This window comes from Bos indicus x Bos taurus, chromosome 16, assembly GCF_003369695.1.
Source record: "Bos indicus x Bos taurus breed Angus x Brahman F1 hybrid chromosome 16, Bos_hybrid_MaternalHap_v2.0, whole genome shotgun sequence".
Classification (NCBI taxonomy): Eukaryota; Metazoa; Chordata; class Mammalia; order Artiodactyla; family Bovidae; genus Bos; species Bos indicus x Bos taurus.
Genome location: NC_040091.1, coordinates 60,387,608 through 60,410,643, shown reverse-complemented (window position 1 = coordinate 60,410,643; position 23,036 = coordinate 60,387,608). Strand labels below are relative to the sequence as shown.

The 23,036-nt window shown below is 36.0% G+C and overlaps 1 protein-coding gene across 4 annotated transcripts in view; it reads right to left on the bottom strand.

Moving 5' to 3' along the window:
* TOR1AIP1 (torsin 1A interacting protein 1) overlaps window positions 1-23,036 on the bottom strand; it is a 45,757-nt gene that overhangs the window by 7,836 nt on the left and 14,885 nt on the right. For all 4 annotated transcript variants that reach the window (XM_027565470.1, XM_027565468.1, XM_027565469.1 and 1 more), the window contains 5 exons: window positions 11,476-11,517; window positions 10,467-10,550; window positions 8,436-8,492; window positions 5,895-5,936; window positions 5,291-5,359 (listed from right to left, as the gene is read on the bottom strand). In XM_027565470.1, coding sequence (XP_027421271.1) covers window positions 5,291-5,359; window positions 5,895-5,936; window positions 8,436-8,492; window positions 10,467-10,550; window positions 11,476-11,517 — 294 coding nt within the window. The remainder of the gene's footprint in view (window positions 1-5,290; window positions 5,360-5,894; window positions 5,937-8,435; window positions 8,493-10,466; window positions 10,551-11,475; window positions 11,518-23,036) is intronic.

Sequence of the window (23,036 nt, the reverse complement as noted above, 5' to 3'; positions counted from 1 at the left end):
ATTGAAATTAGGATCTTGGGAGAGATATATGCACACTTATGTTAACTGCAGTAATATTCACAATAGCCAAAACATGTATGCAAACTAAATGTCCATTGACAAATTAATGGATAAAATGTGATACACACACAAAATGGAATTATTATTCATCTTTTAAAAAGAAGGGAAATTTGCCACTTTTGACAACATGGAAAGCATTATCCCAACGAAATAAGTCCGATCAGTTCAGTTCAGTTCAGTCGCTCAGTCGTGTCCGACTCTTTGCGACCCCATGAATCACAGCACACCACGCCTCCCTGTCCATCACCAATTCCCGGAGTTCACCCAAACTCATGTCCATTGATTCAGTGATGCCATCCAGCCATCTCATCCTCTGTCATCCCCTTCTCCTCCTGCCCCCAATCCCTCCCAGTATCAGAGTCTTTTCCAATGAGTCAACTCTTCGCATGAGGTGGCCAAAGTACTGGAGTTTCAGCTTTAGCATCAGTCCTTCCAAAGAACACCCAGGACTGATCTCCCTTAGAATGGACTGGTTGGATCTCCTTGCAGTCCAAGGGTCTCTCAAGAGTCTTCTCCAACACCACAGTTCAAAAGCATCAATTCTTTGGTGTTCAGCTTTCTTCACAATCTAACTTTCACATCCATACATGACCACTGGAAAAACCATAGCCAGTATGAAAAGGCAAAATGATAGGATACTGAAAGAGGAACTCCCCAGGTCAGTAGGTGCCCAGTATGCTACTGGAGATCAGTGGAGAAATAACTCCAGAAAGAATGAAGGAATGGAGCCAAAGCAAAAACAATACCTAGTTGTGGATGTGACCTTCTATCTATCAGGTCCGATGCGGTAAAGAGCAATATTGCATAGGAACCGGGAATGTTAGGTCCATGAATCAAGGCAAACTGGAAGTAGTCAAACAGGAGATGGCAAGAGTGAACGTCGACACTCTAGAAATCAGCGAACTAAAATGGACCGGAATGGGAATTTAACTCAGATGACCATTATATCTACTACTGTGGGCAGGAATCCCTTAGAAGAAATGGAGTAGCCATCATGGTCAACACAAGAGTCCGAAATGCAGTGCTTGGATGCAATCTCAAAAACAACAAAACGATCTCTGTTCGTTTCCAAAGCAAACCATTCAATATCACAGTAATCCAAGTCTATGCCCCAACCAGTAACGCTGAGGAAGCTGAACAGTTCTATGAAGATCTCCAAGACCTTTTAGAACTAACACCCAAAAAAGATGTCCTTTTCATTATAGGGGACTAGAATGCAAAAGTAGGAAGTCAAGAAACACCTGGGGTAACAGGCAAATTTGGGCTTGGAATACGGAATGAAGCAGGGCAAAGGCTAATAGAGTTTTGCCAAGAAAATGCACTGGTCATAGCAAACACGCTCTTCAACATAAGAGAAGACGCTACACATGGACATCACCAGATGGTCAGCACTGAAATCAGACTGATTATACTCTTTGCAGCCAAAGATGGAGAAGCTCTATACAGTCAGCAAAAACAAGACCGGGAACTGACTGTGGCTCAGATCATGAACTCCTTGTTGTCAAATTCAGACTTAAATTGAAGAAAGTAGGGAAAACCACTAGACCGTTCAAGTATGACCTAAAGCAAATTCCTTATGATTTTACAGTGGAAGTGAGAAATAGATTTAAGGGACTAGATCTGATAGATAGAGTGCCTAATGAACTATGGACGGAGGTTCGTGACATTGCACAGGAGACAGGGATCAAGACCATCCCCATGGAAAAGAAATAAGTCAGATACAGATGTGCAAATACTTCATGATGTCATTTATGTGAGGAATCTAAAATAGTCAAATTCATAGAAGCACGTAGTTTTCAGGGCCTGGGACAGGGGGATATCAGAAGATACTAGTCAAAGAGTACACAGTTTCAGTTAAATAAGATGAATAAATCCTAGACATCTACTGTGGAGTACCTGTATTTATTGTCCTATATATTAAAAACTTGCTAAGAGGGGTAGATCTTATGTTAAGTGTTCTTATCTCACACACATAACAATAAGTAAAGAGGGTGGGAAAAAACTTTTGGAGGTGATACATATGTTATGGTATAGATTATGGTGATGGTTTCACAGATGTATACTTATGTTCAAACTCATCAAGTTGTATACATTAAATACATAAATTGTATACATAAAATGTATGTCAGTTACAGATGAATTGATAAAGATGTGGCATATATATATATATATATATATATATATATATATATATACACATACTTACATAATGGAATATTAGCCATAAAAGAGAATTAAATAATGCCATTTGCATTGGATGGACCCAGAGACTATCAAACTAAGTGAAGTAAGTCAGAGAAAGACAAATACCATATGATATTATATATGTGGAATCTAAAATACAACACAAAATGAACATATCTACAAAACAGAAACAGACTCATAGACATAGACAGACATAGAGAACAGGCTGACCTGCCAAGAGGGTGAGGGTGGGGAGGAGTGGATTGGGGTCTGGGATTAGCAGATGCAAACTATTATGTATAGGCTGGATAAACAAGGTCCCTGTGTGTAGCACAGGGAAGTTAATTTAATATCCTGTGATAAACCATAGTGGAAAAGCATATGATAAAGAATATACATATATATATAAAACTGGATCGCTGTGCTACACAGCAGAAATTAACACGATGTTGTAAATCAACTACACTTCAATAAAATATTCTTAAAAGGAAGGAAATCCATCAAGATGTTTATCTTGAATCCATGGTTGCAAAGATCCAACGTGACAACACATAACAATGTTTTTACATGCCCTTCTATGATGATTTTAAAGATTATGGAATAGCTACTACATACTGTATGAAAATTTACTATTAACAGCTACTATACACTATACGAAATATTTATTTGTAGAATTCAAAGAACACAAACTTAGCAGGGCACATACTGTTGAGGCAGCACACTGTCTAAAAGGTAAACTCTATCTTTCTTATTAAAAATATGTTTAGAGACAGTAATAAAAATTCCTTTAAAAAAGCTCTTTTTAAAAAGATAAAGCTCAGAGTTTTTTTTAGTATGAAGAGTAGGTAACAATCAATCATTCTATAAAGTCAAAAACAGAGGGCATGAATATTTCATAGGTATTACTACTGATTATTACACGTATATAGTTAACAATAAATAAGTATTAATTATGTGATACATGGGGCTTCCCTTGTGGCTCAGCTGGTAAACAATCTGCCTGCAATTCGGGAGACCTGGGTTGGATCCCTGGGTTGGGAAAATCTGAAAGCCTTCCCACTCCAGTATTCTGGCCTGGAGAATTCCATGGACTATATAGTTCACAGGGTTACAGAGAGTCAGACAGAGTGACTTTCACTTTTCATGTGATACATTGAGACCTGAGCTTCCCTAGTGGCCCAAATGGTCAAAGAATCCACCTACAATGCAGGAAACCTGGGTTGGGAAGATCCCTTGGAGAAGGGGATAGCAACCCACTCCAGTATTCTTGCCTGGAAAATCCCATGGACAGAGGTACCTGGCAGGCTATAAAGTCCATGGGGTCAAAAAGAGTTGGACATGACTGAGTAACTAATACACTGAGACTTAAAAAATGTGTTCACATATCGAGCTCATTAGAATAACCCAGTTATAGGTACTACCGTCCCAACTTTTAAGTTAAGAAAATTGAAGTTGACAACAGTTAAGTGACTTTACCGAGATCACTCAATTAGTAAATAGAAGATCTGGGACCACAACCCTGTAGCTCTAATTCCAAGCTCTCCTCTTTTCTCTATACTACTTTCAGAGGCAGGTTCCAAAACATGTATACTGAGGAAGCACAGACTTGGAGGCCTGACTTTCCATGGACAGTTTTCCTTACTCTCACTATTTTATCACCTGGGAAACACCAAAAGTAAAGACAGTGGCTCTATCTTTCCCAAAAGGTTTGGATACATGCAGAAACCTGAACTGGGACCTGTCTACCCAAGAAGCCAGGACTAACAAGGAATAATAACAATCTGAAATCCAAGTTCACATAAATCTAAAAATGAGTATTTTTTTTCTCAAAGAAGCAGAAATTCAGAGTTAAGACAATGAGATTGAAACTCGGAAACCTAAGGAAAATTTTTTCAAATGATCTTAGGTTGAAGAGAAATTTATAAGGCTGTCTAGAAACCACTGCAGTCTTCTACTTTGAAAATTCTTCCTGTTTATTGTTCTTATCTTAAAGTCCTTGTGCAGTCAAAAATCTAAAAAATGTTGTTATCTGCACCTTGATGTACAAACTTCTGCTACATAATTTCTATTTAATTCTGGAAGTCCTATATATAAGGTGGATGGCTATCAATCAGCATATAACTGTTTACGCGATAGCAAATGTACAAACTTAAGACAAAGCAGAAATGCAAACAGAGAATATACTACATAGGAGTTATCAATTTAGTTTAAGGCATGGCATGGATTTTTTTAATACAAAGTTTAATGTGGATACATTGCTATAGGTGTTACGACAGACAATGAATTCAAAGTTTTACAGCACCTATTTATTTCTTAAATAAATATTTCTTAAACTCTATGACATCTACTCTATCTTAAACCTAAACATGAAAATACAATTTGAGGATTTCAGCATTTATAACTGAAAATACAATTTGAGGATTTCAGCATTTATAACTGAAAAATAATGGGCATGCAAAGCTGGTCTAAGTGTTTATTTACATAATGGTAAACAACTGTTTACCTTCCCTGGTGGCTCAGCTGGTAAAGAATCCACCTACAATGCTGGAGACCTGGATTCGATCTCTGGGTTGGGAAGATCCCAACCAGAAGAGAACAGCTACCCACTTCAGTATTCTGGCCTGGAGAATTCCACGGACTGTAGAGTCCATAGGGTCGCAAAGAGTCAGACACTACCGAGTGACTTTCACACAAACAATTGTTAAATATAAAAAAAAAAAACTGGTATTGTCAAAAGATCAGAATTTCATTTTCATGTGCAGATTGTACAACTGCTGGATAGAACTGACAACTTGTCAAGTACAGACGTATCATCCACTGGTTTTCTCACACTACTATCTACATTTTTTACCAGTCCAAACATAAAAATAACTACACTAGCAATCATAATAAAAGTCCTTTATTAATGAGATCACAAACAACTCAAATGCTTATCTGAAGAATTAAACAGCTTTATCTGTTAAATAATCAAGAAAACAGCAAATAAAATTACTTCAATAACAGATTTAAAAATACTTCAATAACAGGTACAGATTTATCAACTTACTTAGCATCCTAGTCCTTATTCTTACGGTTTTTTCAGCCCATTCCTGAGGAGTTTTCTGATATCCTGAGCCTGCAACATATCAAGATATCACTGCACATACTTTGAAAATGTATACTATATCTAAGTGTTATAAGGTACATTTATCAGAAAGGTAAAACAAAGTTAAGGAGGGAAAAAACAAAAGCAATAGGTTCAGAAGTTAACAATAATGTCAAAAGATCACATCCGTGAGGATGAACTACTTCCCACAACAAAAAAGGCAACAAATAAACACATAATCTCCTAACAGACAAAACTATGTACAAGTCCTTTGCTATGGTCTATGAGACTGGGATTGTCAATACTTGAACTTCATTAACTAACACTTTGGTGTTAATTAAGAAGAGAAAGGTTAACCTTTACTTTTGAAAATAAATTATGTTTGGTAAAGTAGTCCTGAGCACATTTCCACATCAGAGCACCAGTATTACATACAGCACCAAGCTGTGGTGGGTTAAAAGGCAAAGGGGTAAAATGACTGTCAATCCTATTCAGAGTTTTGTTGGCAGAATAAAACTGGGTTAGACTTGGTTAACTGATAAAGAAGAGACAACCAACCACTTACTTAGCTTCAATGGTTGCTCATCAAAAGCTGTGAAGTCTCCACCTGAAACAGAAGCCAGAGATAAGGTCATAGAAACCTTGGGGAAAAAAATGAAGATGGCTGGATGCATAGACATGTTGCTTGTTTACTACTGACACCAAAACCAAACAAAAAAATCAAACCTTTCTGTCATCAGTCCCAAACATATACAACCTGTGTTTTCCTTTCCTAAACTTCAAAATGTTCAGGAGTTGGATAATAAGAAGCTAGCTTTAAGAGGAACACCATCAAAATAACGGCTAAATGTACTGACTGCTTAACCAGTACTAAGTATAATTTTATTAATTCTCACACTTTATGTGGTAGATACTATTGTTCCTATTTCACAAATAAGGAAACTGAAAATTTCCCCAAAATTAAATATGTAAAGGTAGTAGGACTGAGATATAAACCCAGCAGTTCATATATGACAGTATATACCACACAAGCAGATTTGTGAACACCGTATAAGCAAAGTAGTGCAAGACGCTACCTTCATGTTTTGGGATGCTATTTAAGGACAACTATAAAATGATGCAAGGGGATAATTAGAAAATGATATTACAATTATAATGTGGTAGATTTCCAAATCTGCCCTGAAGAAACAAGTTACTTCTACCTACTGATACAAGCATCAATATAAATTTATGTTCAACGTAATTTTTTTTCCTGACTATAAATGTAATATATATGCTGGCTGTAATACAAACACACCATTCTAGAAATGCATAACCTAAAAATTCATTAACATCTACTATGTGTCTACTATGTGCAAAACACTGTAGGGAAACTATGATGAATAACACAGATAGACGTATATTCTAGATTTGTTTTCAGTCTATACTAACAAAGAACTCCAAAAAAGTAGACACATGCTTTTTTGTATTGTCTTTCATTGATTCTATGAAGTAATTTTTAAAAAAACACCTTTGCATTAGGGCTGTAACTTACAATCAAGGGTATGACACAGTTTAACTAGATGGTTTTCTTTCTCAGTGACATGTAAAAGCAATGGCATTTTACATTCAATGAAATATATACTGATCACCTAACTCATTTTCCATAACTGTAAAGTATACCATAAGTATAGCATAATTAATATAGGGAGACACATTTCAGAGCTTCCAAACAGTAAAGATTTAGAATAACAAAGGGCAAATATATAAGATGATTCAGAGTAATTTTCCATAAAAGATTGATTTTTGTTTCAGCTGCTTTAAATTCCAAACTTAGAACCTACTAAAAACTAATACATTTATAGTATATATATATACACACACACACATATATATGTATGTATATAGGTTTAGTAGGTTTGTGTATGTATATATGTATGCACACACACACACATATATGTATACTTACATATATATATATATATATATATATATATATATACACACACACACATATATAAAGTGGAATTCTATGAACATATTGATTATAAAACAGATTTCCAAAGCCTTTCTTTATAAAAATAGTCTCATGGCTAGTCTCGTGGCTTCACTGGTGGCTCAGTGGTAAAGAATTTGCCTGTTAAGGCAGGAGATATGTGTTCAATCCCTGATCCAAGAAGATTCCACATTCCATGGAGCAACTAAGCCCATATGTCACAACTATTAAGCCTGTGCTCTAGAGCCCAGCAGTGGCAACTACTGAAGCCCACGTACCCTAGAGCCCAGGCTTCACAACAAGAGAAGTCACTGCAGTGAGAAGCCTGCCACCACAACTGGAGAGTAGCCCCTGCTCTCTGCAACCAGAGAAAAGTCAGTGCAGCAATGAAGACTCAGCACAGCCATAAATAAATAAATAAAATGACATATATTAAAAAACATGTTTCTTTAAAAATATAAAAAGTCTCATTTTTAAAATGGCCATGTGGGAGGAAAACGAAGTCCTTGAAGATTTTACATTCCAGGATATTTTTGATTGATTATTCATTTGAATTTTGGGATTTTACTTAAAAATGGAAAAGAAAAAAACAGTGTAATTTCTGCTTAATCTAAGAAATACATACTCATTATAGATAATCTACAAAATATAGATAAAAGAAAATGAAAAACATCAACAACAGTTTTACTGTCCTGAACACATCATTATTAGCATCTTCATATTACCTCCCAATCTGTGTTACATTTTCTCAACATTTTATTATGAAAAATTTCAAAGTTGGAAGCAAGGCTGTAAGACTGTTATATACACACCAACTAATGTACCATGAACTTTACTATACCTGATTTATCAACAAATGTGTACTGCAAACAAGGACATTCAACAAGCCGCAGAAAGCAGTAGTTTTTTGTTTTTCTTTCATTCAAAAATCAAAGTTGAGTACAGAGGTGATTAACTCAAGAAGCAAATTCAAGATACAAGATGAGTTGTTTTTTTTTTTTTTTTAACATTCACTATACCCTCTTTCAACATTTTACACTAAACTGCAAAAGACAATCTTCAAAAATAAGAATAGCATTTGACCACAATCACATCTAGACTTTTAAGAGTGTAAATTATGGTTTTACCTACTTTGTGATGACTGCCAAAATGATTCTTTATATTGACTTGACGATCTGGTGGTTTGGTCTAAAAACAAAAAAGAAATATAGTATACTATAAAGCACATTTAACTTTCTAAGTGCACATTTACCAGAAAATAATGAATAATCAAAAGAGCAAAAATATTCAGATAAACCTCAGGGAATTCAACACTTGAATGTGAATGTATAATTTATTTAAAAAAATAGTTTCTAAAGGGTCATCATGTTATATCTGAAAAATTAATTATCTGTCTTTTCTTTTTAAAGATAAAAGTAAGATACAGAACATGGCAGGAGATAAAAGAAATAATGACACCTGTGAGTGGGGGAAAATCTTAAAAGTTTACAATAATGGATCTTCCTGGAATCATTACCATCCATTTTGCTTTAAATTTTTCTTGTAAATGATCAAGATGTTATATATTTTAGTCTTCCCTTCTTAAAAATCTTCATTTTTTTTTCATTTACAAGTAGAATTTATAACAAATTATGTTTAAAAGCAATCAGATTGCTATCTTGGGAGCAAAAGTACTTGACATCCAGGCAGTGGCTAAGTAGTTTTGCTAGTGTACTCCTATGAACTAAAAAACTTTTGAGCATCAATCTCCAAAATATATTTTAAATTTATATATAAGCATTACTAAAATAATATTAACTAATGTACATACTATAAAACAAACTAAAATAGACATTTTAAATGGATGAAATAAAAGCTGTAACACACTAAAATCTAATATTTCCCTTCTGCACTCCAGTGGATTTTCTCCCACCTCTGTGGTGACAACAGGCCCAGAAGAGAATCTAGAAACATCAGTATTCTTCCTAATATGCTTCACTTCTTTGTTCTTTAGCTCGAGTTTTCTTCTGCATGGGGTATATGTGGTTCAATAAGAATTTATTAGAATTCAAAAGCGATTACAGAGCCTGTGGTTTATGTGGTTCCAAAGAGTAGCCCTGGTGGCAATGGTATCGAGCTAGCGGCTATACGAATGGCTTACTCAGTCTCTCAGTTTTAGAGCATAGGTGTATGCATATAGGAAAACTAACAACAACTAACAGCAGCACGTAATTTGAGTGTTTACTATTTGCCAGGCACTCTGAGTAATTTAACCTCACAACAAACCAGTGAGGAAACTGAGGAACAGAAAAGTTAAGCAATTGCCTGAGGGCACAAAACCTATCAATAGTACTGGAAGAGTGAAACCCAGTGAAACTCAAGAGCCACGATCTTAACCACTATATTAGAGTCTTGCATATCTCCCTTGGGATTTATGTGTCAAGAAAGGATGGGGAAAAATGACAAAGGATGGGAAATATAAAGAATATCAAATGTCCATAAACTGGCTTCTGAGCTCATTTTGAAAGTAGAATGATTAAGTAAAACATAAACAAATTATAGAAATTCTCGAAAGGTGGGGAAGAGTAAATAGAGATTTAATTGTTAATGGGACTAACATATAAATAAAACTACTCATAAGTTACACTGTTTACAAATTTGATCGGCACTCTCATTAAGCCTCAAGCTGGCACTTCTTTTTCCTCAGTTGATTTTTTCCTTGAATAAACTTAAACATCAATTTTCGTGAACAATCAGAAACTGTTACTGCTAACTTGGTGTGAATTTGAACAATTCAGATAAAAGTAGTAATCTAAGTTTACCAAAACTTCCTAAAACCTAGCTAACACTCCTGACAGTATAGTGAGTCTATGCCAGTGTAATCAGTTTCTCTACCATAAAGTTTTTTAAAAACCACAAATAACTTTTTTTTTGGTGCAAAAAAATATGTTCCACAAATAACAAGGCAAGGTAGAAGTGATATGTTTGTTTAGATATTATATTACTAATCCAGATACATATGTGGAATCAGTAATTTTAATAAATGTTTAAAAGTACACTTTTTAAAAAGTAGTTTTAATACTTTAAAATATTTTTTAAAAAAGCAAATTCAGAGAATACTTTATACTCTACCTAGAACTACAGCTCCTAAGATAAGAGTCATAAAGCATAAAGCAATGTTACCTCCAGACTCAACAGAATCACCGGATCTGACCTTAACAGTAACATCACTGTCAGAGCTGTCTTGATCATTTTCCTCAGTTTCCCCTAAAACAAAATAAAAACACACTATTATAGTCTTTATTCTATGTCTTAAAAAATCTGGATAAAAAAAAATAAAAACAATCTGACATTAAAATGAAGCCTTTTAAATAATCAGATATAGAACTGCTATTATACTTACTATCCTGAGTCACAAAGTTCTAAATAAGCTAAAATTGAGCTCATTTATTTCATGTTCTCTGAAGTACATAATTATATCCCAAATGAATATTCAGTAAGATTGTATTCTAAGGCTTTAGAGTAAAAAAGTAAACAAACGAACATTAAACAGAAGGAAAGTTTTACCTTATGGTGAGGAAAAGTACATACAATTAGTGTACAAATTCATACAAGATTAGCATATGCACTAATGTGTTTACATATATGTGTGTATGTTTGCAAAAAGGGTGTGTATATACATACACCCATACACAAACATTTCAGTATGCAGGGGACTAATCTCAGATTACGGTGAACCTAAAAGCAGACTAACCGATGGCTGATTCATGTTGAGGTTTGACAGAAAACAACAAAATTCTGTAAAGCAATTATATTTCAATTAAAAAATAAATAAATTTAAAAAAACACACTAAATTTTATGGTACTATTCAAATATAAGATTTGGAAAACTGGTTATTTTAATACCATAATCAAAGGCTAGAACATGACAGAAATGGAACATATTAGCTTTGCTTAAATTAATTTCAACATACAAAAGATGCTTAAAATATACATAAGAGCCATCATCACGCATTCTATCCTATTTTACCTGTTCATTTAACAGTTCAGATTTTAAGCATGAATACTTTTTTCTTGAAGAAAAAGGCCTTCTTTACTGTCCACTCTCTTAAATACCTACCACAATTGCTTCTAATCTTAACAACAACAAAAAGATTTAGAAAATACTGCATGGTATTTTAGGCGAAAATACCTTCTTCCAAGAAATTGACCTTCTGTTGGACACTGGCAGCTTCTAGAAAAGAGAAGCATACATGTTGTATATAACATCATAAGCCAAAATTCAGGAATAAATAAGAACATTTAATTTAGGAAAGTGAATATTACATCACACCAATTAAACTTTTTTTCCCCGTTAAATCATAAAAAAGAAAGGATTATTTCCCTTTACACTATATTTCAGAAATAAGTGTGCTACAAACTAGAATCAGAAACTTTGTTTCTTCAGAGAGGTCTATTTGTATTATAAAATGTAACCTGTGTTTGTAGAAAATGTGAAGCTCTATGTTGATAAATAGAGTCCCCTAGGTTGGTAAATAGGTTTACTGTATTCTCTTTCTCATATCTGCTAGATTTCCCATACTCCTTTGAAAAAGCCAACCACAAAAGCGGAGCTGAAAAACCAGTCTTTTAATGCACAGGTGTGTCTACAGAGATTGTAAGAAAGGTAAAGAAACGCTCCTAGTTCCAGCAGGTCCATATATACCACTATTCTCAAGTCAGAGAATTTGGACAAAGATAAATGAGTACAATGTGTCAAAGAAATGCAGTATTTTCACATGGGTTATTCTGATTTTTGGGGGTTTTTTTGGCCGTGTAGCTTGGCTTGTGGTATCTTAGTTCCCCAATCAGGGATTGAAGCTGAGGCCTTGGCAGTGGAAGAGCAGAGTCCCAACCACAGGGAATTTCCTGATTTTTTTTAAATAAAGGAACATATACCCAAATGTTAAGCATTGCACAATTGGGCTAAAATACTGCTGAATGATCATATGAGAATAGAATGAACCAGAATGAAAATTTGTTTCCTTTCAGATCTTCCTCTGTTGACTGTAACTCCTATTTGCTTTTCAAAAGAAAAAAGGATTGTATTGTAGAAGGCAACTACCAACAACCCATCGTACTATGAATGTGGAAATACTTTTTAAAAATCAGTTTAATTAGACTGGTATAACATCAATACTAGCCAAGCTACTTTTACTTGATAGTGCCAAGTGCAAATCGGCATTTGACAACATTTTTGCTATAAAAAAAATTAACTCTGAGAAAACTGCTAATAATACTATGCAATTCTTTCTTTGGGTTTCCCTAGTTGCTCAGCTGGTAAAGAATCTGCCTGCAATGCAGGAGACTCAGATTCAACTCCTGGGTCAAGGTCTCCTGGAGAAGTGTTAGGCTATCCACCCCCAGTATTCTTGGGCTTTCCCGGTGACTCAGAGGTAAAGAATCCACCTGCAGTGTGGGAGACTTGGGTTCAATCCCTGGGTCAGGAAGATCCCCTGAAGGAGGGCATGGCAACCCATTCCAGTATTCTTGCCTGAGAATCATGGACAGAGGAGCCTGGTGGGCTATTGTCCATGGGGTTGCAAAGAGTCGGACACGACTAAGCACAGCACAGCACAGGATTCTTTCTTTAGAAAGACTGTCTTTTCATTTTATCTTCTTTTTCCCAAGCAGAAAACTGGAAAGTCAAACTTGTTTTATCGTTATTCTATTAAAATGTTAATATTTCCATTCACATTAAAAGGTATTGCCCTCTTTGACATTGTATTTTCTAAATTCATAACCATTAACAGTACTTCTTTTTTATACAGCAGTTTTGCTTTATTCATTTATGCAACTATTTACAAAGCATACAAAAAATATTTTAAGAGCCAATGGTCACGTCTTAGTTATTTTAATAATAGTAATCCTTAATATCTTCATGTTGCTAGTTTTCAAAAAACTTCATGTGTTAATCTGATTCCCACAACATCATAAGAGATACTATCATAGGTAAGGCTCAAAGATATCAAGTGCCCTGTCTAAGGGTGTCAAGACCAACAAGTGAAAAAAAGGACTGGAATAGACTCTTCTGATTTCGAGTCTACTATTCTACCACTACATCAGCTTTGTTCATAATAATAGCACATAGTAAGCACTCAGTAATTTAAAAAATTTTATTTTTAAATTAATTTTTTATAGCAGTTGAAGATTCATGAAACTGGGGGAGGGAGAGAGATTGCCCATATGCTCCAGGCCTCTACACATGCATCGTCTTCCCCATTACCAACATTCCTATCACAGTGGCACATTTATTACACCTGATAAACCTACACAGATACATCATAACCCACCCAAAGACCGTAATTTACATTACAGCTCTTTTCTTTCTTTTTTCAGTTCTATCTTGATGCTGCACCTTCTATGGGTTTAGACAAATGTACAATGACATGTATAATACCATTATGGTATTATACAGAATATTTTCACTGTCCTAGAAATCTTCTGTGCCAGACTTATTCATTGCTCCCCCATCTCCTACCCCCAATCCTTGGCAATTACTGATCTTTTTACTGTCTCAAGAGTTTTGCGTTTTCCAGGATGCCATATAGTGAGAATCATACAGTATGCAGCCTTTTCAGATTAGTTTCTTTCACTCGGTAAGATACATTTAAGGTTCTTCCATGTCTCTTCATGACTTGATAGTTCTTAACACAATATTATCCCATTGTCTGGATGTTTATTTAGCCATTCACCTATGGAAAGATACCTTGGTTGCTTTTAAGGTTTGGCAATTATGAATAAAAAGGTGCCACACACGTGTACATGTTTGTGTGTGGACCTAAGTTTTCAACTCCTTTGGGTATATATCCAGGAGTGTGATTGCTGGGTTGCATACTAAGAGTATGTTTAGTTTTTTAAGAAACTATAAAAGTAACCTCAAAGGGGACCACCCTGCATTCCCACCAGCAACAAACAGGACTTTCTGTTGCTACATATTCATACCAGCATTTGGTATTAAGTGTATATGGCACCCCACTCCAGTACTCTTGCCTGGAAAATCCCATGGACGGAGGAGCCTGGTAGGCTGCAATCCATGGGGTCACGAAGAGTCGGACACTTACTGAGCGACTTCACTTTCACTTTTCACTTTCATGCATTAGAGAAGGAAATGGCAACCCACTCCAGTGTTCTTGCCTGGAGAATCCCAGGGACAGAGCAGCCTGGTGGGCTGCCGTCTATGGGGTCTCACGGAGTCGGACACGACTGAAGGGACTGGTGGTAGTGGTGGTAGTAGTAGTAGTAGTAGTATCTCATTGTTTTCAATTGCATTTCCCTGATGACACACAATGGAGAGCATCTTTACCTATGTTTGCCATCTAACTTCTTTGGTGAGGTATCTATTATGCTCTTTGACCCATTTTTAAATTGTTTTCTTACTGTTGAGTTTTGAGAGTTCTTTGTATATTTTGGATAACAGTACTTTCTCAAATACGTCACTTGCAAATATTTGCTTCCAATCTATAGCTTACCTTCTCATTCCCTTGACACTGTCTTTTGCTGAGCAGAAGTTTTTAATTCTAACAAAATTTGGCCTATCAATTATTTCTCTCATGGATTCTGCTTTTGGTTTATACCTAAGAAGGCATCACCAAATCCAAGATCATCTAGGTTTTCTTCTATGTAATCTACAAGTTTTATAGCTTTCTGCTTACGTTTGGGTCTATGATCTATTTTGAGTTAATTTTTGTGATAGGTGTTAAGGTCTATGTGCAGATTCTTTTTTTTTTCTTCATGTAGATGTCCAGTTGTTTCGGTATCATCTGTTGAAAAGACTCTCTGTTCCATTACATTGCCTTCACTCCTTTGTCAAAGATCAGTTGACTATATATGGCTCTACCTATGGGTCTGTACTCTACTCCAATGATGTATTTGTTTACTGTTTTGACAATACCACATTGTCTCAGTTATTCTAGCTTTAGGTTTAGTTTAGCTTGGAGTTCTGTCCTACTTTATTCTTCCAGTATTCTGTTAGTTACTTGGGGTCTTTTGTTTCTCCACATAAACTTTAGGGCTGATTTGTTGATATCCGTGAGTTAACTTGCTGGGATTTTGTTCAGTGTTGCATTGAAGCTACTGATTAAGTTGGGAAGAAATGACATCTTGACAACATTGGGTCCTCCTATCCATAAACATGGAACATCTCCCCATTTACTTAGTAATTCTTTTATTTTACTCATCAAGTTTTGTATTTTTTAAAAATATAGTTCTTATATATATTTTGTTAGACTTATATCTAAGTATTACATTGTGGGATATGCTAATGATAATTATATTGTTTTTATTTTCAAATATATCGTTCATTGCTGGTGTGTAAGACATTGCTTGACTTTTGTGTATTAACCTTGTATCCTACAAACTTGCATGACTGCTTGTAAGTGCCAGGAGGTTTTTGGTCCATTCTTTTGGATTTTCTACATAGACAGTCATATCATCTGTGAATAAAGACAGTTTTAGTTCTTCCTTCTCAATCTCTATACCTTTTATTTCCTTTTCTCTTACTGCACTAGCTAGAACTTCCAGCCTGATATTTAAAAGTGGTGAGCAAAGTCATCTTTGCCTTGTACCTGAGGTTAGTACAAAAGGTTCCAGTTCCTTACCATTATACATGATGTTAGCTGTAGTTGCTGCAGATAGTCTTTATCAAGTTGAGACAGTTTACCTCTATTCCTAATTTTTTATCATGAGTGGGTGTTGGACTCTATCAAATGCTTTTTTCTGCATCTATTGATATTATTGTATGATTTTTCTTTACTCTGTTAATGATTATATGAGTTGATTTTCAAATGTTAAATCAGGCTTTGAACACCTGGAATAAATCCTATTTGGTTGTAGTGTATTCTTCTTGTACTTTCAGTGTCTGTGTTCATGAGAAATATTAGTCTGTAGTTTGTAAAACAGTTTCAAATATTTAAGTAACACTGATCTATAAGTTTCATGCATACAGCATTACATATCTACATCTATGTGCTCACAGTCAAATATTTTATCCCCCTTTACCTACTTCCCCTTCCCCATTGTTCTTTCCCTTTTGATAATCAATACTTTGTTTTCTATATCTACATGCTTACTTTTGTTTGGTTTGTTCACTTATTTTAAATATTAGCTTTTTATATTCTACATATGAATGAAATCACATGTATGTCTTCCTCCGACTTATCTTACTTAGCATCATGCCCTCAAGATCCATACACGTTGTCACAAATGGCAAAATGCCATCTGTTTATTACTGAGTTATATTACACTGTATATATGTTATATATATGTGTCTGTGTATGTATATATATACATCACATCTTCTTTATTCACTTATCTGTTGATAGGCACTTGGGTTGTTTCCATATCTTGGATACTGTACGTAATGCTGTGATGATCATGGAGGTAAGCGGTGATGCAGATATCACTTCAGATTAGTATCTTCATATGCTTTGGATAAATGCCCAGGAGTGGGAAAGCTGGATCATATGGTAGTTCTATTCTTAATTTTTTGAGGAATTTTCATACAGTCTTCCAGTCACTGTATCAATTTACATTTCCACCAATAATGTATGGAGTCCCTTTTTTCTACATCCTTGCCAACACTTGCTTTATCTCTCCTTTTTTGAGAATTCTGACACGTGTGAGGTGATATCTCACTGTGATTTTGATTTGCATTTCCTTAATAACCAGTTATGAACATTTTTTCATGAATCTATTAGCCATCTGTATGTCTCTTAGAAAAAAACATCTATTCAGCTCCTCTGTCCAATTTTTAACCAGGTTGTTTGGGGTTTTTTAATTTTTGAGTTGTATGAGATCTTCATATATTTTTGATATTAACCCCATATTTGATATATCATTTGCAAAAACTTTCTCCCATTCAGTAGGTTATTTTTTCATTCTCTCAATGGTTTCCTTTGCTGTGCACAGGTCTCTTAGTTTGATGTAATCTCACTTGTTAAATTTTGCACTTGTCTCATCATTGACCCAATAGTTGTTCAAACAGTTTCCATATCTGTGACTTTTCCAGTTTTCTTCTTGTAGTTGATTTCCAGTTTCATTCCACTGTGATCAGAGAGGATGCATATGATTTCAATCTTCTTAAACTTACTGAGACTAGTTTTATGCCACAACATATTGTCTATCTTTGAGAAAGCTCTGTGTTCACTTGAGAAGAAAGCATATTCTGCTGCATTTGGACGGAATGTTCTTTAAAAATCTATCAAATCAATCTGGTCTAATGTTTAATTTAAAGTCAGTGTTTCCTTGTTGAATTTCATCTGAAAGATATACTCATTGATGAAAGTGAGGTGTTATGCCCTATTATTATTATGTTGCTGTCGCTTTCTCCCTTTAGGTCTGCTAACAATTGCTTTAATACACTTTGGTGTGCCTATGTTAGATGCAAATATGATAATCATTGTAGTGTCTTCTTGATGGGTTGTCTCATTACTATATACTGTTCATTTTTACATCTTGCTACCTTTTTTGGCTCGAAGTCTATTTTTCCAGATATGAGTATGGAGATAGCTTTCTTTTGGCTGCTATTTGCTTCATGTATTATCTTCCATGCCTTTACTTCTAGCCTATGTTTAGAGTTCTAGCCTCTTTAGAGCCGAGGTCTAGAGGCAACATGTACTTGTTTTTCAACCCATCCAGCCACTCTGTGTCTTTTGACTGGTGAGTACAATCCATTTATATTTATGGTGATTACTGAGAGATAAGGACAGTACTACTATTATATATTTTTTTTTCCTGGTTGATCTATATCTTCATTGTTTCTCCTTGTATTTCTGTTGCCATTCTGGTTTGGTGATTTTCTAAGATATTTTCCACAGGTTCCTCTCATGTTTTGTGTCTCTGCTTAATGTTTATCCTAAGTTTTGCATGAAATATCTCAGTTAAAATAGTCCATTTTCTGTTGATAGCATCTTATCTTCATTCACCTATACAAGTTCTGTCCTTTTCCTCTTTTCCTTTTATGTTTTTGTTGTCTTAAATTATCCCTTTTAAAGTTGTGAGTCTGTTATCAAAGTGAGATAGCTCTATTTATTCTTCTTTTTTCTCCCTTTAATCTTTATGTGATAAAAGATGGTTTAAAAACCTTTTTTGATAGACAGTTGTAATTTTCTGGCTCTACTTATCTACTTATCTGCTCAAAGTTTTGCACATTTTGGCCACTTTGTTTCTGGCTGAAGATCCCCTTTCAATATATTTTGCAAGGCATGTTTAGTGTTGATGAACTCCATCAGTTTTTGTCTGGGAGAGTCTTTTTCTCCTTTATATCTGAATGGTAACTTTGGTGGATAGAGTATTCTTTTGTGACAGTTTCTATTTTTCAGTATTTTGAAAATGTCATTCTATTCCTTCTTGGCCTATAGGGTTTCTGCTGAGAAATTCACCAATAGCCTAATGAGGGTTCCTTTGTAGGTCACCATTTTTTCTCTGGCTGCCTTTAAAATACTGTTACTGAATTTTGAGTATTTAGGACTCCTTCATTTTTAAAACATCTTATTTCTCTTTTCTCATCTACTTGTATCACTTCTAGATTTCTATCTAGACGTCACTACCTCTCTCTTCATTACTTTGACATTACTTTGCCAACAAAGGTCTGTCTAGTCAAAGTTGTGGTTTTTCCAGTTGTCATGTATGGATGTGAGAACTGGACTATAAAGAAAGCTGAGTGCTGAAGAATTGATGCTTTGGAACTGTGGTATTGGAGAAGACTCTTGAGAGTCCCTTGGACTGCAAGGCAATCAAACCAGTTAATCTTAAAGGAAATCAGTCCTGAATATTCATTGGAAGGACTGACGCTGAAGCTCAAACTCCAATACTTTGGCCACCCTGATGCAAAGAACTGACTCATTTGAAAAGACTCTGATGCTGGGAAAGATTGAAGGTGGGAGGAGAATGGGACGATGGAGGATGAGATGGTTGGATGGCATCATCGACGTGATGGACATGAATTTGAGCAAGCTCTGGGAGTTGGCGATGGATAGGGAGGCCTGGCGTGCTGCAGTCCATAGGGTTGCAAAGAGTCGGACACGACTGAGCAACTGAACTGAACTCTCTCTTCATGTGGTCTGCTCTCATTCTAATGAATTCATCTTATTTATTGTGTTCTTTAGGTCCAGAATTTGTTTCAGAATTTTAATGTCTTGGTAAGGTAGTCTTTCTGCCATTAGTTTTATCAGTGAGCTCATTAAACTAAGTTTTATTATATCTTTGAGTATCTTTGAGTATTATATCTTTATTATATCTTTGAGTATCTTCATGATAACTTTTTAATTCTCTAACAGATTACAATATTTCATGACTTTTTGTTTTTGGAGATCTGTTATTTTCTTTTTGTGGTATACTGTTACTGTGGTTCTTCGTGTTGTTTGATGATGAACTGTTACTCTGTAAGCACATTTGATATTAAATGATAGGTTAGCAGTTAAGACTCCTTTGTTTTCCAGTTGGTGGCACTATCACATGGGTTTTGTTTTTCTTACCTGAGCTGCCACTGGTTACATCTATCTGAATGGCATTTTACAGACTCCACCTTCTCTGTAAGAGGTGTGACTGTGCCTTTGTTGTAGTTTTTTTGTGCCACCAGGGTCATAGCTCCTTGCTTGTGCTAGAGCCTTTGTCATCACCAGGATGGTGGGCTCTTTCCATTCCTTGCATCTGGGATCCCCGGAGACACAAGCTCCATCATGAGGGAAGATGATGGAGGGGGCAGAGGGACTGGAGTCACACAGACAACTCTACCTTGTCTGTTATAAGGTTTGCAGGCTCTGCCACTGTGAATGGGAGGTGATGTGGATGTGGGCACCTCAGCAGCTATTGAGGTGCTGCTATTTGGGGTTTTTGGGATCCCAGGCCCCACTGCTGCCGTCGACCAGTTACTTGTGGCCTTGGGTGCCAGGCTGGTTGGTTCGCTCGAGTCATGCGTATAGCCTTTCTTGCTGTTTCTGGGTTCTCTGTCTCTGGGCTCTGCTGTTCCCATCAATGGACCCAAATCGCAGCCCCATTTCCACTATTACCTCAGTTCCCCTTCCACTAAGTGTTACATTTCACCCATCTGTAGATGCACAGATGTGTGGAACTCTCCAGCATCCTGTTGCTTTTAGCAGAGACATCTTTGTTAAGCTGTGGATTTTTCACTGGTTATGGAGTGAAGGGAAGACAAAGGTGGATGTTTCACACTGCTGTGTTTCTGACGCTGGTGGTCTATAGTTTTTTCTACTGTTTTTGTCTGGTTTTGGTATCAGCATAATGCTGGCCTCACAGAATGAGTTAGAAAGTACTTCCTCTGCTTCCATTCTCCAAGAGACTGTAGAGAATTGGCATAATTTCTTCCTTAAATGTTTGATAGAATTCACTAAGAAACTCACTTGGGTTTCATGCTTTCTATTTTGGAAGGTTATTAATTGTTGATTCAATTTATTTAAGAGATATAGAGCTATTCAGATCACCTATTTCGAGTGAGTTTTGGCAGATTATATCTTTCAAGGAATCAGTTACATCTCATCTAGGTTATCAAATTGGTGGGCATAAAGTTGTTCATAATATTCCCATGTTATCCTTTTAATTTCCATAGGATATACAGTGTCCCCTCTTTAATTACTGACATTAGTAACTTGCATCCTACCTTTTATTCCCCTCCATTTTTTTTCCTTCTTTCTTTTTCTTTTTTTCTTAGTTAACTTGGGCAGAGGCTACACCTTTGAAGGATAGGTTTGCATGGTACAATATTCCAGGTTGGTGGGTTTTTTTCTTTGAACACTTTAAATCTTTTACTCTGATCTCTTCTTGCTTGCATGCTTTCTGAGATGTTAGATGTAATTCTGACCTTTATTCCTTTACAGGTCACGTGTTGTCTTCCTCAGGCTTTGTTTAGGTTTCTTTTTTTTTTTTTTTTTTGACTTTTGACTTTCTGTGGCTTAACAAAGATATGCCTAAGGGCATTTTTATTTTTGGCATTTATCTTTCTTGGTGTTTGTGAGATTACTGGATCTGAGTTTAGTGTTTGACATTAACCTGGGAAATTCTTAGTCATTACTGGGCTTCCCAGGCGGCTCAAGTGGCAAAGAATCCACCTGGCAATGCAGACGCACTGGATGCAGGTTCAATCCCGCAGATCAGGAAGACACCCTGGAGGAAGAAATGGCAACCACTCGAGTATTCTTGCCTAAATCCCAAGGACAGAGGAGCCTGGCAGGCAATAGTTCATGGGGTAGCCAAGAGTCGGATGCAACTGAGCACACAGTCATTAATATTTCAAACATTTTCTCTGTTCCTTTCTTCTCTGTTATTCACTGTATGCATACGTTATACCTTTTGTAGCTTTTGCACAGTCTAGCATATTCTGTATTATTTAGTCATTGTTCTCTTTGCTTTTTGGTTTTTAAGGATTCTGTTTTTTAAATTGAGATATAACTGATATTTAACATTGTGTATATGTAAGGTATATAATGTGTTGATTTGATACATTTACATATTGCTGTATTATTATCATCATAGCACTAGCTAATAAATCATATCATATATTATCATTTCTTTGAGAATGCTATTGATATTCTATTGCTAGAGAGTCTAAGCCACGTCCACTCCAATAAGCCCATCAAGATTCTTCATTTCTGTTAGTGTTTTTTTATCTGCAGCATTTGACTCTTAGGATTTCTACTTCTTTGCTGACATTGTTCATCTATTCTTGCATGTAGCCTACTTTATCCATTAGAGTCTGCACCATATTAATCATAGTCGTTTTAAATTCCTGATCTGATAATTCTAACATCCATGCCATATCTGGTTGATACTGCTCTATCTTTTCAAACTGCTTTTTTGCATTTTGTCATGTTTTATAATTTTTTCTTGATATACTGGGTAAAAAGAATACTGCTGTAAATAGGTCTTTAGTAAAGTGGTGGTAAGGTGTTCAGCGAGGGGCAGTATCCTGGGAGAAGGGAAATATCTTCCAGCTCTAGGTGTCCACTTTTTAGTAAGCTCATGCCTCAAGACCATGAACTTCACAACAGTTCAAAGATTTTCCCCTTCCTGTTTAGGTGAAATAGAGAGCTCAGAATTGTCTGGAGTTGGGTTTATTTCCCATCTCTCAAGTCAGCTGGGCTTTGATATAGTAGGTTCAGTTCGGTTCAGTTCAGCCACTCAGCTGTGTCCAACTCTTTGCAACCCCATGAACCGCAGCACACCAGGCCTCCATGTCCATCACCAACTCCCGGAGTTCACCCAAACTCATGTCCATTGAGTTGGTGATGCCATCCACTCATCTCATCCTCTGTCGTTCCCTTCTTCTCCTGCCCTCAATCTTTCCCAGCATCAGGGTCTTTTCCAGTGAGTCAACTCTTCACATCAGGTGGCCAAAGGACTGGAGTTTCAGCTTCAGCATCAGTCCTTCCAACGAACACCCAGGACTGATCTCCTTTAGGATAGACTGGTTGGATCTCCTTGCAGTCCAAGGAACTCTCAAGAGTCTTCTCTAACACCACAGTTCAAAAGCATCAATTCTTCGGCGCTCAGCTTTCTTCATAGTCCAACTCTCACATCCATACATGACCACTGGAAAAACCATAGCCTTGACTAGACGGACAGGCTCCAGTTAAGGAGATTTCCTTGAGGGCTTGTCTTGTTAAGAACAGAATATCCTGACATGTTTCAAAATGCTGCCTTTCTCCCTCTACCTTGCAGAAGTATGAAGAGATTTTTTTTTTTTTTTAATGTGAGCCT